Source organism: Delphinapterus leucas, chromosome 8 (genome assembly GCF_059928025.1).
Source record: "Delphinapterus leucas isolate spDelLeu-1000000601 "Yukka" chromosome 8, BTC_Dleu_Yukka2, whole genome shotgun sequence".
NCBI classification, from domain to species: domain Eukaryota; kingdom Metazoa; phylum Chordata; class Mammalia; order Artiodactyla; family Monodontidae; genus Delphinapterus; species Delphinapterus leucas.
Genome location: NC_143136.1, coordinates 71,807,527 through 71,826,229, shown reverse-complemented (window position 1 = coordinate 71,826,229; position 18,703 = coordinate 71,807,527). Strand labels below are relative to the sequence as shown.

The 18,703-nt window shown below is 36.6% G+C and overlaps 1 protein-coding gene across 3 annotated transcripts in view; it reads right to left on the bottom strand.

Annotated features, from left to right (window-relative positions):
• The window catches only part of LOC111172783 (CD302 antigen), a 132,958-nt gene that overhangs the window by 6,896 nt on the left and 107,359 nt on the right, over positions 1–18,703 (bottom strand). For 2 of the 3 annotated variants that reach the window (XM_022569835.3, XM_022569833.3), the window contains 4 exons: positions 9,525–9,635; positions 3,040–3,156; positions 2,057–2,230; positions 791–817 (listed from right to left, as the gene is read on the bottom strand). In XM_022569835.3, coding sequence (XP_022425543.1) covers positions 791–817; positions 2,057–2,230; positions 3,040–3,156; positions 9,525–9,635 — 429 coding nt within the window. The remainder of the gene's footprint in view (positions 1–790; positions 818–2,056; positions 2,231–3,039; positions 3,157–9,524; positions 9,636–18,703) is intronic. The other variant, XM_022569834.3, reaches the window with a different exon arrangement.

Below are 18,703 nucleotides of genomic sequence, written 5' to 3'. Positions count from 1 at the left end.
GAAACTATCAGTATTGATCAAAGTTATATATTCATGTTCAATACGGCAGTTATATTTCAGGGAATCTAAGATAAACATGTTTTTGTGCAAGGTGATTCATTCCTTGCAGCACTGTAATAATAGCAAATGTTTGGAAACAACCCAGTAGGGGTCTGGAGTTAGTAAATAATTGAATGTATCTATACAATGGAAGAGTATACAGTTGTAAAAAAGAATGAAGATTTATCTATAGGTAATGATATGGAGAGATATTTAGTGAATAAAAAAGTAAGTCATATCTCTTAATTTGTTTATGTTGGCAAAAGAAACACTAGACATTTAAAGAAGAAACTGAATTAGTGCCCAATAAGGTTCAGGTAGAATAGGATGGAAGGAGGCACAGTGGGAGGAGACAGTTTTCAGTGTTTGCCTTATATAGTTTTGCTTTTGGAACCATGTAAATATATTACCTGTTCCTTTCCCAAAAAATACATTTAGTAAGCCCTAAGACAGACTCTTCATGAACTGTAATTACAACTATAAGAAAAAAATTTTTTAACAAAAGATGCAGTCATTTTCCACAAAAACAGATAATGGAGCAATGAGGAGATAGAATTTGGTTTTAAAAAAATGTTCATTTCATACATAACTTGCAGATATATTTAAAGTGTCAAGTCTTTCTGTATTCTTATAAAAGTTGTTCTACTTTACACTGTCATATAATTAAAGAGGTCTTCAGTACTACTTTAATATGCTAGAATCTTAATATATTCTTTCTTGTGGGAAAAATTTAACAAAAGACCATACTTACCTGATAAATATTTCTTTTCATATGGGACTAGAATACAAAAGAAAATCATAATTTAAGCATGCCTTATTCGAAGAATGCTTCTAAACACTTTCAAAGTAGTTTAAAACGAACCCTTTAATAGCTTAGTATTACCCATATTTCTGTTGCTTGGTCATGTGTCTGTATTATCTGTTTTGAACTCAGTTTTTTTAAAAAAGGATGTAGAGAGGTAAAAACTCATTAGCTCAGTTGGTGGAAAAAGAATAAGGGAACTCAAGAAAAAGACAGTGTGATGAAGTGAGGGAAATAAGAGGATTTGGGTTGGAAAGTCTGTAGAAACAGTAAAAGTATACAATTGTGACCTTACCTTGGTAGTACAGACTTGCTCACGATTTCTGATGTTTTGAAGTTATAGTTTAATTAAAAATTTGGCTTATATAATGGTGCCCTGAGGCATAGTATATGAAAAGAACCAACTTTCTAAAAATTCAACAAATATTGGAAGTCAAATGCTACTACCATAAAAGTGTGACTGATCAGTCAAAAACCCTGCTGAGGCAAGTTAAAAAAAAAAATTGTATGTAGTTCCAGATGTAAAGAAAGGAAGTAATCGGAGGCAGACGTATAGTTTTGGTTTGCAGTTGGAGTAGAAGGGGGGAATATTAAGGATGCAATGCGGGAAATGGCTGTTTCTGTCTTGTTTCAAGCAACCCAAAATCGTATTTTGAAATTTAAATGTCTTTAGTGAGAAAACAATTCTTTCTAAAACATAAAAGAACTGTCTAATGTTTAACAATAATATGAAAATATTTTGGGACAGGATAATTTTGTTCATTAGAAAGCACTGTGATATGTGAGAAAAAAACTTATACTTTAATCCAGAGTAAATTATAAACTAGGATGCAATTTTTCTTGGCCTAATCAAAGATGTCCTTGAATCAAATTCTTTGTACGCTAACATTAGAATTCTGGAATCAGCCATGATTATTTTTCACCACTTCCACTGTTTAACCAAATCACAAAGAGGCTATTATAATTCCTTTGAACAACATAAGAAATTTTTGACTTCTTAGAAGCTCTAAGAATAAGCAGATAGAATAAAAGTATGCCTGGTTTATGGATTACATATTTGACTTCCAAGAGTCTTGGGAGCAAACCAACCCAGTATCTTCTGAAGTCTTACTTCCTCTTTATATTGAGGCACACATCACAAAGAAAATTATTTTAAAACCAGCCCTATTTTCCCCACCTCTCTTAGAATGGAAAAAGGCCTTCAATTATACTTACTAGCTGCTTTACAAAGGGTTCCTTCCACAGAAGAAACTTCACAATTTCCTTTTTTCCAATCACCTGTCTTGGTGTGCAAAAAGGCACAGGTGTCAACTAGATCCTCGCCATCTTCTTGGTCTGACCACTTAACAAATGTCATATTTGACTTGTCAAACCACTTGAAGCTGTCATCTGTCAGTTAAGGAAAATTTTTAACATTATGACAGTATAAAATGTGTTAAAAGAAAGTCAAAGAAAGGGTCTAGCTTTATTTTTTTTAAACTTTTTGGCCACGCCTCATGGCTTGTGGGATCTTAGTTCCCTAACCAGGGATCGAACCCGGGCCCTCAGCAGTGAAAGCATGGAGTCCTAACCACTGGACCACCAGGGATTTCCTGGGTCTAGTTTTAAAGGTGGGAAGTTACTAAGATAATGTCTGGTCTAAACTTCTGATTGTAGGATTTAAATTAGAAGGAGGAACATATCCTGTACACAGGCAAAAGATACTGGTTCAAAAAGGTTCTGAAGAAGATCCCATTTGTGATTAAAAAATATATATAATTTTCATGAAGAAATAGTCAAGAAAATAGTTAAAATGTTAATGGTAACCTTAGTAATTTCATTTCATTTTGAAAATTATGTACTTTCTATTTTCAACAGTGACAGTAAATACATTTACATAGTATTACCCTGACAGTTGTCTATCTTTATCCTATTGTTGACACTAGTACCAATTTTTATTACCCTACCATATTACAGAAATACTGAGTCTAGAACCATATTTTAATCCAGATGAAAGAATCAACTTTAACTTTCATATGTGACACACATTGAGCTGCTCAGGGGAAAGCTGTGGTACATGGGTGCATACTGAAAATACAATCCCTGGAAACCACAGGAAATAGCGAACTACAGAATTGAAGAATCTAAAAGAAAGTTATCAGTTTTACTAACATTAAGAAAAAAATGTAAGAAACAATTTAAGTATAAATATCACTTACCATCTGTGTCAAAAAACATGCCTAATAGGATATCATCTGGGCCTTTCCATTGCTTTTGCAAAGTATCCAGTATAAAAGCATTTTCTTCTTCATTATGTATGCTTATCATGTCTGCTCCTGAAATTATTTTAGGGAGAGGAAATCAGCATGTTCCCCAAATCAGTGAAAATCACATGAAGTATATACAAATTATACATTATTATAATACATTATATTTTACATCCTTTTAAAAAATTAAGCTTGAAAATGTCATGCACATTTCTGAAGAGACAATATACTCATGAGAAAAGTAAAATGATAATGTGATAAACTGAACAGAATCATACTTTTTATTTCATTCACTTAGGGCTAGTAATCTCGTAAACAACACGGAAAGAAAACATCATGGGAAGGCTGGAGCAGTAGAACACACTTCCTGCATCTCAACTTTTCACTGCCCCTTCCTCTAGCAATCATGGCCCCTCCTGCCCTCAGTTCACAATTATAGGGAGGAGTAGCTCTGACCACACTGAGGAGAGCTGAAAACTACCAGGGCAACTTGCCAGAACAGTCCCAAGACCTAGTGAAGTTCAAGTAACAAGCAGTGTCTGACCTGCCTCACTTAACTGGCCACCATGTGCCTGCTGCCTGAAGCCTATGCCTTCCCATATTTTCCTCTGTGGTCGCCCTTAGGGAAGTTCTGGTTAGGGAAAGTGATAAAGGAGGTCCTTGGTCCTTGTTCTCATTGGATAGCTGATATTTCCTGCTACTGTCTCACCTGGTTTGAGTAAAGAGCAGCAGCCACATATATTTTATGTCTCACATTTTTTAGCCTTTCAATCTATAAGCTACATAGCAGCCTATAAAATATTAGCAATAACTTCACTTTTCCCAGATATATTTAATCTTGTTTCTTAACCCAACAAAGATTCTCTTGCAAATTAAAAAAATCATTCCACTGTCTTAACTGGATAATACTTAGGAGAAAACTCTAATGGAGTTCGTTTCTCTCATGATACTGCATGTTTTTGCAAGTGAAGAATGAATGATGACATCAGAGCTTAAAAGCAACCAGAAATCTGGTGGGGAAGGTACATCTAACCCCTGGGAAAAATACATCCTTTCAGCTGTACTCAGCTAAGTGAGGAATAAACATCAAAATGTTTCTAAGAAACATGACTTTCCAGTCTCAGTAATTTTAGAAGTTAAAATTTTCATAATTTTCCAAGGAGAAGTCATTGATCCTAAACATTTTTAAAGTTATCTTGGAAGCTTTGGGTACTACGACTAATCCAGGTACTACATGGAGAGATGAGGAAGTCTTTCCTATTATTAAATCACATTCTTCCAAAATCATCCTGACTTAACAAAAACTTCCGAAAACTTGAGAATACTGCCTTGGATCAGTGGCTCTCCAACTTTAGTGTGCACCAGAATCACATGGAGGGCTTGTTCAAACAGTGTTGGCTCTGATTTAGCTGGAGTAACATGGGGCCTGAGAATTTACATTCCTAACCGGTTCCCAGGTGACACTGATGCTGCTGATCCAGGGAACACACTGAGAAATTATAGGAAACTTAAATAATAGGCCATTGTATTTATCACACCACTCTAAAATCAGTAACTTTTTGGTAATTAACAGATACATGGAGACGAGAAAGAACCATTAGGTCATGAAGTGGTAAGAAAAATTTGTATTAGGCAATTACTTTCACATCTTTTAAAAGAGGCTTAAAAAATAAGTTTAACTACAGGGGAAAAGAAAACTACAGGACCTAAAATCTCCCCCCAAACAAACCATACTGTTAAAGAAGAAAAACTGGGCAGACTAAAGCTCTGTTATGAATAAAAAATAACAGGCAAACACCTTAATAGAAGAAAAAAAAATTGGTCTCAGACTGTTAAAAAGGCAGTAGACACGTATAGAAAACAAACTAGTGCTTACCAGTGGGGAGAGGGATGGGGGAAGGGGGCAACATAGGGGTGGGGATTAAGAGGTACTATTATGCATAAAATAAGCTACAAGGATATATTGTACAACACTGGAATATAGCCAATATTTTATAGTAACCAAAGATGGAGTAAAACCTTTAAAAATTGTGAATCACTATATTGTTCAATTTGTAACTTACTTAGTATTGTACATCGACTATACTTCAATTAAAAAAAAAAGACAATTCACCCTCACGAAAGGAAATGTAACACAAGAAGTGTGTGAAAAATGCAGTTTCACTGGTAAAAGAATGAAAAGAGTTTCAGACGTGCCAATTAAACAGTGCTGGCTTAGGGTGTAGAAAAATAGGAACTCATAAGTGGTTAGTTGGAGTAAAAATTAGTAAAACCTTTTTGGAGACAATTTGGCAAGATGTATGCAAGGCAATCATTGGCTCTGCTCAAATAGGCACAATCATTGATGATCATCACATTTACAACACTGGAAGACTGGAAATAATTTAATAACCAATATTAGAGGATTAAATCAATTACAGCATATCTATATAGAGGAATAGTGTACAGTTATTAGGAAATATGCATTCTATATTTACTGCCATGGAAAAATATGTTTAAGGGAAAATGTAGATTATGGAAATATATATGTACATATAGTATATACATGTATACATATATACATGTATATATACATATATATCAAATATTTATTAAAATATATCTGCCTGAGGGGTTGGAAGTCTAGAAGGATACTCACCAAAATGTTAATAGTCATTACATTTCCTTAGGACGGTACAATTTAGGGTAATTTTATTTTTTAAATATTTGCATATGTGCTTTTCTATATAGCGACTGTGCACTAATCATGTAATTAAGAACTTTTAAAAGAAAAGAAAAAATAAGACTGACCTTTAAAATACTTAATACTTTTTTTTTTTTTTTTTTTTTTTTTTTTTGTGGTACGCGGGCCTCTCACTGCCATGGCCCCTCCCGTTGCGGAGCACAGGCTCCGGACGCGCAGGCCCAGCGGCCATGGCACACAGGCCCAGCTGCTCCGTGGCATGTGGGATTCTCCCGGACCGGGGCACGAACCTGCGTCCCCTGCACCAGCAGGTGGACTCTCAACCACTGCGCCACCAGGGAAGCCTCTAAAATACTTAATACTTTAATCCAAAGTTAGAATTCAGCAAGGTTCTCTCTCTCAGTCATAGCTCCATTTTCAAAAATTCTATTATGGTTTTCTTATCAGTTCTAGCTGCTATCACCTCCTGTTAAATATCATACAGACTTTTAATCTGTTTTACCCTCGTACTTACTTGTACTTAGTTGTGAAATGTAACCAAAAGGCCATTTTAGAAAAATCCTCAAGGGCAATATTTAACTAGGTTAGAGTTTAGGCTTAGGTGTTCAGAGATGAGATTTTCATTCCTTTCTCTGACCTTGTGTCAGCCAATGGAACTTGAATGATTTTTAACATTGCAATTTAAGTAAATACTGTATAAACTTAAATTAATATGTCAGGAAAAAAGACACACTTTAATTTTCTTTAACAAATGATAGCACAAATCCCTGAAGAACACATGTGCTCAAGCGAATTTTTTTTTTACAGTGCATTACCAGTGATGCTACCTGCTGAGATGTAATTTGGGTCTTTAATTCTTTTTATGGCTAGTGACATAGCTCATACACAGATCACAAAAAGGAAAGACTGGAAATATTTATTTGTTCTATTATAATGAAAATATCTAAATTAAAGGTAAATGTTGCAAAATAAGAAAAATTTTAGCCTCTCACAATTATTTTCCTAGATGAACAGTAACAGTACCCAAAATAAGTACAACTAACATCAAGTAAATTACCACAAAGCACTGGGAATATTTCTAAATATAGCTCTCAGCAGTCCAAATGGTAACAAGTCACCTATTTTCTATACCCCTAATTATAGGTTTAAGATAGGATTTTGTATACCTGTGAAGATTTTATAAATCCAAATGTAAATGTCCTAGTATTCCTTATGCTTTTCCTTCTTCATATATAGCAAACACTGAATTCATGTCCACCTACTGTTCTAAACCAAAACACTACCCTAGCCAAAAAAAGTAATGGTAATATTAACGAATTTTAGCTAATTTTCTGATTCATCAATGAAATGGATATTTCCAGAGTGGAAGCAAATGTAGAGGATGATCAAATAAATGATGAGATTATCAGAAATGTATGAGAAATTAAAAATAATCAAATCAGTAAGACAAACTGAATTTATAAATATTTAACTGGGAAAAAAAGACATTTTTCTTTAGACACAAGATAAACTTTATAAGCAAATTTATATACAACGATTTAAAATTCCTAAGTGGCTACTCCACTTGAACAAGTAGAGTTAATGGACTTCAAATAATCAAACATTAGGCCTCAAAGTTGCTGGGTGTTTTCAATTTCATTTTGCTTCTTTTTCTAAAAAAAAAATTAGCAAATACAATCAACTACAGTTTAGTTGTAGAGGAAGTCAGTCAACAAATATTAACTATGCCTCTGTAGAGTATGCAGTTGCTTAACTGCTGAAGTTAAGTATTAAAGCTGGACGACGAAATCTGACCTTGTGGTTCATACAAGCTAATAGGAGTACAGGAACATGTCTTTTCTTGGCTCTGAGCCTCCAATGTAATTTGTTTATTGAAATCTGTGTTTATGTCCAAGTATACCTGACATAAATGGTTTTTTAAAAAGAGATAGAAAACAGTTGTTGGGGAAACACCCTTTAAAAAAATCTTGTGGACTTCCCTGGTGGCGCAGTGGTTAAGAATCCACCTGCCAATGCAGGGGACACGGGTTCAAGCCCTGGCCTGGGAAGATCCCACATGCCGCGGAGCAACTAAGCCCGTGCGCCACAACTACTGAGCCTGTGCTCTAGAGCCCGCGAGCCGCAACTACTGAGCCCGTGCGCCACAACTACTGAAGCCCGCGCGCCTGGAGCCTGTGCTCCACAACAAGAGAAGCCACCGCAATGAAGAGTGGCTCCTGCTTGCTGCAACTAGAGAGAGCCCGCGCGCAGCAACAGAGACCCAACACAGCCATACATACATACGTACATACGTACATACATATATATATAAATAAAAATCTTGGAAGACCAGCAAAATTCCTATTACTCTATTTCCTTGGAGTGAAACCATATTAGCATGTTGGAAATGTCTTGTTTTCAAAGAGCCAATGTTCAACACCATTTAGCAAGTAAGGAAAATATGTATTGAGTATTACATGGCACTTCGTAGGATTTAAAACGGCTATGCCTACATTTATTCCTAAGGAAAACAATATGTACTGAGTAGTACGTGGCACTTCTTAGGATTTAAAACTCCTATGCTTACATTTATTCCTTCTATAATAAGTGAATATGATTTTAATTAAAGCAATTTGATATTCTTCCAAAATGTTAATTGGTGGGTTGTCAGAAATTGTGTTTTTTAGATAAAGGGCATTTTTATTTTTATTTTTTATTTATGTATTTTTTGGCCGTGCCCTGTGGCATGCGGGATCTTAGTTCCCCAATCAGGGATGGAACCCATGCCCCCGGCACTGGGAGCGCAGAGTCTTAACCACTGGACATCCAGGGAAGTCCCAGTAAAGCACATTTTTAAATGCTGGTGTTATGAATATGCTTAAGACAAACTTTAATGAAATAAGAGATTTTTAGATCTCACACAGTAATAAAAAGTACCTTTAAATAATCAAGGACTCTCATCTCACCATCATAGATATCTCAGTGGAAAAACAGCATCGTTTTAGTTTGAGCTGACAAGTATCACAATAAGAGGCTTAACAACAAGGATGCACTTTGGGCCAAACAGCCAAATATATAAAGAGCACCCAAGCACACCTTTTTTAAAATCACATTTTTATTTAAAAGATTTCAAAATGTGAAGTTATATTTCCCAGAGAATACTGAGCATATAATGTAGCAAATACATAGCCTTTTTTTCATTTTTATTTAACGGTATGCTTCTTTACCACCGTCTCACGTCACAGTCCCATGTAGTCTAACTTCTGCCCCCACTGCATGCCTGAAACAGTACTTTCAGGGCAGAATAAGAGTGATTAAGAACGCTGGTCCTAAAATCAGACAGTCCCTGGTTTGAATCCTGGCTGTGCCAATGATTTCCTGTGTGACCTCTAACAAATAACTGAACTAGTTTTATTCTCTTGATAAAAGGAGGCTAATAATTTGCTACCTGATAGGTCTGCTGTAATAATTAAAGCCAGTTAAAGTATATTATGTGCTTAAGAACAGTGCCTGACACAGAGTACCTACATTAAATACACCCTGCTCTTGCTAAGGTTCTGTCACTCTGCTTTGGGCAGTGTGGTCCAAAAACTGTCTTCCAGCTCAAGGGTACAACCCAATTCCACTGTTTGTGTCTTGTGTATTATAGAATAAAAGCTGTCCATTTATTACAAGGACCAAGGTAAAAGTGAGATACGACAAAACTATTTTTTAAAGAACTTAGTGAACACTCTTTACTGATCTGTGAAAAAACAAAACAGAAAAAGCTCCTTACCATGGTCAGTACACTGATTTCTGACATCCTCTATGCTTTCTACTTTGATGGCTTCTTGAAGAAAAATGTAACAACTGTCTTGGAACTGAACCCAGGTGGATGAAGGGCAGTCTATGTGGAAGAAGAGATATGCTATTAAATAACTTTAATTTCATGAATTCCTAAAGATAAAGATATTAGATACTAAATTTTCACAGAAAAAAAAAGAATGGCAATTTCCCTTGTTAATTTTAGCCATAAGGCTCTTGGTCTTTGTTAAAATAAGAAATTGACTAGCGTGATAGGAATTTCTTTTTCACCATTGTACATGTGGGAAAAGGAAAATGCGCCACTGATTCCCTTCTGATTTGACAGAGCAAAGTTACAAGTCTTTAGGTGTTTAGTAGTTCAGACATGTAAATTATAGCATATTACATATGCTAATAACCAAGGCAATAAACTATCAAGGAAGAAAACCAATCAGAATTACAAGTTTTCTTTCAAGGCTATCTTTGCAGTATATAGTAACAATTCAGTTTCAAAGGTCGTAAGAGTCTTACAAGATCTTTTTGTTCAAAATACACTTTCAAGAACAGAGAAGAAAAGAAGTTGCTAGATTATGAATATTCAGACAAGTTTTCCTATTGCACAAGAAAACAAGATTGATGTTTTTATGAATGTTTTAATTTAACACTTCATCAAAGCAGATTCTTTGAACTAGTTTTATGAAACAGAACCATACTTCTTCCTCTCTTGCTGTAGAGGGTCATCTCCTTCATCTCTATCTTTTGGTGTTATTCATTATAAAGATGTGTATTTTTCAGCCTTGCCTCTGGAATTTCACTAGTTAGCATTAGAAGCAAAAGTAGGCCTGTTAAGACCTTGATTTCACTGGCCAGAATGGAGAAAGGATGTGAAGATTTTATTGAATTCCAGTGAATAAAGGAACATTAAGGCATTAACCTTCCATATTCTCTTAGGTCTGTATAGGGAAAATCACTTTTTACCTGGTTTTATTTTTGCGGGATCTCAGTTCCTCGACCAGGGATTGAACCCAGACCACAGCAATGAAATCACCAAATCCTAACCACTAGACCTAGCGCCAGGGAACTCCCTGAATTACAATTTTAATATAAACAAGTAGAAGAATGGCTTACTACAAAGATCAGAATTGAACAATCAGCTATGTTAGTCTAAATTCAACCACCTCCATTTCACTAAGCTCAGAATATGGCAGAGCCCATTCGTTGTCTCCAGTACTTGACCTCAGCTTCTTATACAGCACAGACTACAGGCCACCAAGCTACACTATCTCCCAGTCTTCTGGTGGCTTCTGGATAATGAAGTGTGAGCAGAAGTGAAATGTGCAAAAATATGCCTTTAAAAGGAAAGAGTGTGCTCCCTGGACCACATTTCCTCTTTCCCTCTGGCTAAAATGTAGCTAGGTATCTTCAATCAATCGTGTAAACAATGGAAACAGCCTAGGAATAACAGCAACAAGATAAAAGGATCCTAAGTGAAGCCAACATATCACACTCAGGTTGTAAAGAGAGAGAAAATAAACTTCGATCTTGTTAAGCCATTGATAATTCAGGTCATTGTTATAGCAGCTGAATCAATAACCTAATTAATACAATGGGCTACTTAAAATTACCTCAATTTGTGAGTCATGAGTTTTTCTCTGGCCTCATACTGCTACATTTAGTGACTAAACCATCCAAGATGTACTAGCCTTAGGGTAGGCATCCCAAGACACAATTTATTTTGTATATAGGTTCTTTTTTTTTTTTCCTTCCTGCTGTTTATAAATTCTTGTCTTACACGTGTGACTACCTTGGTTTGAACTCCGGTAGGAATCTAGAACTTTCCCATTATGGTGGCTTAAAGTTGGAAAGGGATGTTTTAACAACAAGCACTTTGCTTTGGGAAAATGCTCACAGTAAACCATTAATTTTTTAAAATCTCACTATAAAAATATATCTGCAGTATGATTCCAATGTTTAAAAAGCAAGGAAGTCTAAAATATCATGTATCACTTATATGTGGAATCTAAAAAAAGCGTACAAATGAACTTATCTACACAACAAATAGAGTTACAGATATAGAAAATAAACTTACTGTTACCGGGGGTAATGGGGGGGAGGGATAAATTGGAAGATTGGGATTGACATATATATACACTACTATATATAAAACAGATAACTAATAAGGACCTACTGTATAACACAGAACTCTACTCAATACTCTGTAATGGCCTATATGGGAAAAGAATCAAAAAAGGAGTGGATATATGTATATGTATAACTGATTCTCTTTGCTGTACACCTGAAACTAACATAACTAACAAACTAACAACATTGTAAATCAACTATACTCCAATAAAAATAAAAAAAATAATAAAGTAAAATTAAATTAAATTTTAAAAAAGCAAGGAAGTCTACAAAAGTTCAGGAATTGGAAAGGCATTTTGTAGGAAGAAGGCTCAGGAAGGGCCTGAAAACAAGGTGCTTGGTTGAAAGTCTGTATGTGGAGCAAACCCTTAGATCCTCTTCCTGAGGAGCAGTACTCAGCCATCTCGGTTTCTCCGTACACCTCTGCTGCCTTCTATTCAGAAGAAAAGACTTTTATTCCTGCATTTCCACTTCCAGACCATCAACATTACCCACTGCTCATCCTTTGAGATTCAGGCCATCTATCTACACCACTTTCTCTAAGACACCACCACTGTAATGTATTTTAACTTCCGCTTGTAATTTCATCACATAGTTCTTTCTCTTTGAACTCACCATCCAATGGCCATGTAAAGTAGCAGAAGGAACACAACTTTGAAGTCAGACAGACCTGTATTTTTATCTTGGTGGTGAGACCTTGGACAACTTATTTCCTGTATTTCCTCAGGCAAAAAGGGATAACAACCTCATTGGATTGTTGTTATGAACATTAAGAAGCAACAAAACTGTACAGCACGGTGCCTAGTACAAGGAAGGTGCCCAATATATTGTAGCTTTTATTAACTCTACCATCCTCGGCACCCTTCTCTAGAGACAGTGACCTCTCTGAAAATAGGGGCCGAGCCTTATTTTTGAATCCCCAACACCTCAGATAGCTCCTTGGACTATAATAGGGACCAAAATATTTTGCTAAATGAATGAATGAATCCTATCCCTACATCCTTAAATGGCTTAATTTATCATCCCTTCAGCATCCTCAAACACTCCCTTTGCAGTGTATTCATCTTTTCCTTCTAGAAGCAGGCTGTTTTCTTATACCCTGGAATAGAACTGGATTGACCTTGCTGCCAATTCTAACACCATTACTGGTACAGTTGGCCCTCGGTATCTGTGGATGTGGAACCCTCGGATACAGAGGACCGATTGTACTACGCCGCTTTATATAAGGTACTTGAGCATCCTCGGATTCTGATATCCACGGAGGGTCCTGGTACCAGTCCCCTGAAGATACCGAGAGACTATACTTTTTAAAAATTAAACTTTTTACTGAAATACAATATACAATGTGCAAATCACACATACCTATCTTGGTGAATCTGCATAGAATGAACATACCCATGTAATCATTGGTGAGATGAAGAAACAGACCATTAACCAAACCCGTTTGGTCCACTCACTTCCAAAGGTAATCACACCTAACTTCTAACACCACAGGTTAGTTCTGTCAGTTTTTGAACTCTATAGTAATGAACACATACAGTATGTACTCTTTAGTGTCTGGTTTCTTTTGATAAACATTACTTTCATGAGATTCATTTATGTTGTAGCATGTAGCTGTAGGTTCTTTCTCACTGCTATATAGTATTGTATGACTTTATTCATTCTGTTGATGAATGTCTGGGTAGTTTCTAGTGCGTGGCCATGACAATATATGAGGCTATAAACATCCTCTGCACATGTTTTGGCGCACATATGCATGCTTTCTTGTGGGTATATTTCTAGAAGTAGATTGCTGGGCCATAGAGTGTACATGTGTCCAGCTCTGACAGATACTGCCAAACACTTTTCCAAGGTGGTTATAATCCTTTTAAACAAGTAGGTTTAAAAAAAAACCAAAAAACCCAGTTTGATAATCTTTGTCTTTTGAGTATTTCCATTAATATTTAACATAGTTATGTATGTATTTGAGTTTATATCTACCATCTTACTATTCATTTTCTTATTTGTCCTACCTGTTTTATGTTCTTTTCTTTCCCTTTGTTGTCTTCTTTTTGGATTATTAAACAATTTTATATTCCATTTTTCTTTTAGCTTATTAATTACACATTCTTTAATTTTATTTCTATAGTGGGTACCCTGAAAATTACAGCATGCAACCTTGATTTATTAGTACCTAAAATAAACGAGTACTTTTACCATTTCCTAGACAGCACTAGGATCTTACAGTAATTTAACTTCTCTTCCTTTGTGTTATTGTTATTACTATTTTGCACGGTCAATGTTCATTTAGTTTTAAACACATATTTACCTTCTCTGTTGCTTTTCATTCCTTCTTACATTTCTGTATTACTAAATGTAATAATTTTCTGTTTGCCTGAATAAACCCCTTTAATGGTAGGTCTATTACAAATTCCCTCAACTCTTGATTTTCTGTAAATGTCTTTATACTGCCTTCCTGTTTGAAGGCTATTTTTGCAAGTACAAAATTCTAGAATGGCAGCTTATCTTTCATTGAAGATGTATATAATTTTACTGTTTTGGCTTCCATCATTCCTATTGAGAAATCAGGTATTAGTCTGATTGTTACTCTTTGATGGCTGCTTTCAAGATTTTCTTTGTCGTCTTTGGTTTTTAGTAGTTTGACAGTGGTATGCCTAGTATTTTTTTTTAATCCTGGTAATAATGTAATGCAATTATTGAATCTGTGGGTTTATTTTCACTGTTCACTTTTGGAAAGTTCTTGGCCATCATCACTTCAAATAATGCTTCTCCTCCATTTTCTTTCTCCTCCCTTTCTGGGACTCAAAATACATATATGTTAGATTTCTCACCATGTCCAATATGTTCACTTTGCTCTTTTCTATTTTTAATACTTTTGGCTCTCCATATCATAATCTTGTTCTTTCTGGTTTACTAATCTACTCTTCAGTTTTAACAAATCTGCTATTAAACCCATCTACTGAGTTCATAATGTCAGCTATTTTTCAGTTACAGAATTTCAGCTTGTTTGTATTTTTATAGATTCTGAGTCTCTGGTGAAATTCTCAATCTTATAAACATTCTCGCACTTATTACGATTATTTTATTTTTTATCTCTTTAATTTTTATTTTATTATTTATTTGATTGCACAGGCGGGCTCCTTAGTTGCGGCACATGGGCTCCTTAGTTGTGGCTCATGGGCTCCTTAGTTGCAGCTCGCTGGCTCCTTAGTTGCAGCATGCATGTGGGATCTAGTCCCCTGACCAGGGATCGAACTCAGGCCGCCTGCATTGGGAGCATGTAGTCTTAACCACTGCGCCACCAGGGCAGTCCCTATTACGATTATTTTAAAGTTCATTTTTGAAAACTCTAATTTCTGGGTCACCTGTTGGTCTGTTTTTATTTTCCCCGCTTTGGCCTGTTTCTTATTATGCCTGGTAGTTTTTTGTTTGTTTGTTTTTTATATCAAATACCAGATACTGTGCAGGAAAAATTGCACAGTATCTGGTATCTAATATTTAAAATTAAAAACATTGCAGAGGCTCTAGAGGGTGTCATTCTCCCCTAGAAAGGATTCTGGTAGGCATCTGGAGTATTGAAGATTATCTTAATACAATCAAGGGTGGAGTCCACCTGAGGGGGATGTTACAACCTTTGTGAGGCCCAATATCCATGGATTCCAACTGAAAGCCTGGATATTAGCTAAAGTCCCTCCTCTTTGGCAAGTAAAATCTCAAATTTTTGTCTCCTTAACACCATGAGAATGCCAAAAACTCTGCTCTGTTTTTAGCTGCTTAAAATTTGGGCAACTCTCCTAAAGGGAAAAGTAGTGCACAGAATATTGGGCTCGCATCAACGAGTTGCCTTAGCAGCTCTCTGATGCCTGCAAAAACCATTATTATGGAATTTTATTTAGATTTTCCAGTTGTTCTTAGTGGGAGCGTTAGTATCCCACTCCACTATAGCCAGAAGCAGAATTCCCTCTTTCACACTTTTAAGCAAGTTATCGATAAGTGCTACCATCATCCATCCAACAATCGTTTGCTGAGCAACTCCCACGTGTCAGATACAACGGTCAGTGCTAAGGGGTAAGGATAAAAGGATTTAAGGGGAATGGGTCCTACACTTGAAGTGCTCAGTCTGATAGGAGAGTCAGACACATATAAATAACAAAGGTGTGAGAGGTTAAATGCTATAAGACTATAGATGAAAAAGTAATAACTTGTAGAGTAAGGAACCATTTCAAAAAGGAGACAATATTTGAGCTGCAATTCGCAGGACAAATGAGTTTACCATGTGGAAAAGGAAAAAGAAAAAGAAATCCCAGGCAGAATGGAACACCATAAAAAGCACAGTGACAGGCACCTAGTAAGGAGTCAAATATTTGTTGAATGGGTGAACTAAGCAGGTCTCTCCCTCCCCACACTCCTCCCACCAGATGTTTTATGTATTAAGATGTGAGAGAGAAAAGAAAAGCAATCATTTCCAGAATGGAACTCAAATTGAAAGTCACAAGGGCACATACTCTGAATTGCAAACTTTGACTCTTTTTTCTTCTCCTATTTTCTTCTGGTTCACTTTGTTGTTTTTTCTTTAGCCTTATGGAATTGAAAAAAAATGGAAATGGAAACAGACTCCATTACCACATTTAAGGACACCTGAAACACCTTTATAAAGTGAAACACTGGAAGTCTTGAACCACGGGTTAAGAAATGCCCTCTTGTATCATTTCTAGTCAAAACTATACACAGGATTTGGTACTGACAATAAATAACTCAAGAATATAAAAAAATAATTTTTGAAATACTGTTTAAATGGAATAAAGCATGTCTATTAAGTATACAAAAATATAATCAACACCAAGTGAAGTGAAATTTATAAATTATTTCTTTGTATACTTGTAGCTCTTAGGCTTTACAATTACAATGAACTTTGATCTCCAAACCATCTATAAAGTATATTCTTTTTATCAGTAGCAACTCATGTGTCAGTTCTCCATGAAATGTCCAACCCTCACCTTCCCATAACCTCTGATTCCTCTGAACTTCTACAGGACTTTGCACTATACAACATGTAAGAGGCCTTTTCTGGTTATAAAGACTAAAGACTTGTTCAGGTTACCCCAAATAATAGAGATGTTTTGCAAGGATACATGGGGTAATAAGAAATCTGAGGATACTAACCCAGCAAACAGGCCTCCTAGGGCTCTTACATACAAGGTACCCCTTAGGTACCCCTACCTAGCTTAGAGTAGTCAGCCTTTGATATAGGAAATTATCCTTATTTTGATTAGTTATGGCTTGGATGGGGAGCATAATATGGAACGAACCATGGCCCTATGCATAAGAACTGTAGGAGGCCATTCTTGGAAAAGGGGCTGTGTTATCCTTTGATGACCAACACACATTCATGTGCACTGATAAATCCTGCTTTTCTGTATGGTAGTTATCTGATACTTATCCTGTTTTCCCAATTGGACTGTTAACTGCATGACAACAGAGATCATAACTTAAACCTAACTTGTACCCCCAATAATAACTATGATAGAGTTTTGTACATAACACAGAGAGCCTGCAGAGAAATGGGACAGTGCAGGGTTCTGATTGAGCACATTAAGCTATGGAGAAAAGTCTGGCTCTGACTACATGACCTTGGGTATGTTACTTAACTGTGCTCCAATTTCCCTATTTGTAAAATGGGGATGATGACAGTACCTATCTCAGGGAGTTGTTGTGAGAAAATTGTTTTAGGTGCTAGGATTCCACAGTGAATAAAAAGGAAAAAAATCCTGCCATCCTGGAGCTTATATTCTAGTTGAGGCAGATACATGAAGGCAAGATAAATAGGTAAAATAATATGTTAGATGGTATTATTATTATTATTTGCGGTACGCGGGCCTCTCACTGTTGTGGCCTCTCCCGTTGCGGAGCACAGGCTCCGGACGCGCAGGCTCAGCGGCCATGGCTCACGGGCCCAGCCGCTCCGCGGCACGTGGGACCCTCCCGGACCGGGGCACGAACCCGTGTCCCCTGCATCGGCAGGCGGACTCTCAACCACTGCGCCACCAGGGAAGCCCTGGTATTTTATTTAGACAGTACATTCGCAATCTATTGCTATGTAACAAATTAGCAACTTAAAACAATAAAAACCTTCATTATCTCACACAATTTCTCTGCATCAGGAATTCAGAAGCAGCTTGCTTAGCTGGGTGATTTTGGCTTGGCATCTCTCAAAAAGTTTCAGTCAGGGCTGCATCTATCTGAAAAGTGAACTGGGGCTGGAGGATCAGCCACCAAGTGAGTAGGAGCTGGCTGTGGGTAGAAGGCCTCAGTTCCTCACCATCTGGACTTCTCCACAGGGCTGCTCAAGGGTCCTTATGACATGGCAGGTGGCTTCCCTAAGAGCAAGTGATTCAAATGAGAACAAGGTAGAAGTGCAATGTCTTTTACAATCCAGCCTTGGGAGCCACTCTCCATTATTTCCACAGTGTCCTGTTGGTTATACAGGATACAGGTCAGCCCTACTCAGTGAAGAGTATGAATACCAGGAAGCAAGAATCTTTGGGGCCACCTTGGAGGCTAGCAACCACAGATAAGAGATGCCAGGTCCTGACTGTAGGGTGGGGGCTGGGGTTGAAGTTGTAGAAAGGTGTCCAAGGAAGACGTCACTGTAAAGGTGACATATACAAAAAGAGATCTGAAGGAGCTGAAGGAAAAGAGCCAAGTACTTATCTAGGTCACACAGGCCTCTGGGATGGGAATGAGTGTGATGATAATGATAACTGACAAAGCCCCTTGTTGAATAATTCAATAAGCAATATGTGATAAGACAAGAAAAAGCCCCAAAACACAAAAATAAAAACAAAAAGCTATAGGCAGAAAAGCAGAAGACAAACTGTTAACTTCATATCCTTACAACTTTCAACTGTTTTTTCCTTAGGCTCATTTCAGCATTAGCAATTAACTCCAGTTAATGTAGCACTGAACCCTTCTTCTCATGCTACCAGTCAGGGTGTGTGCCCCAGAAACAAGCTTTAAGCACTACTCAAG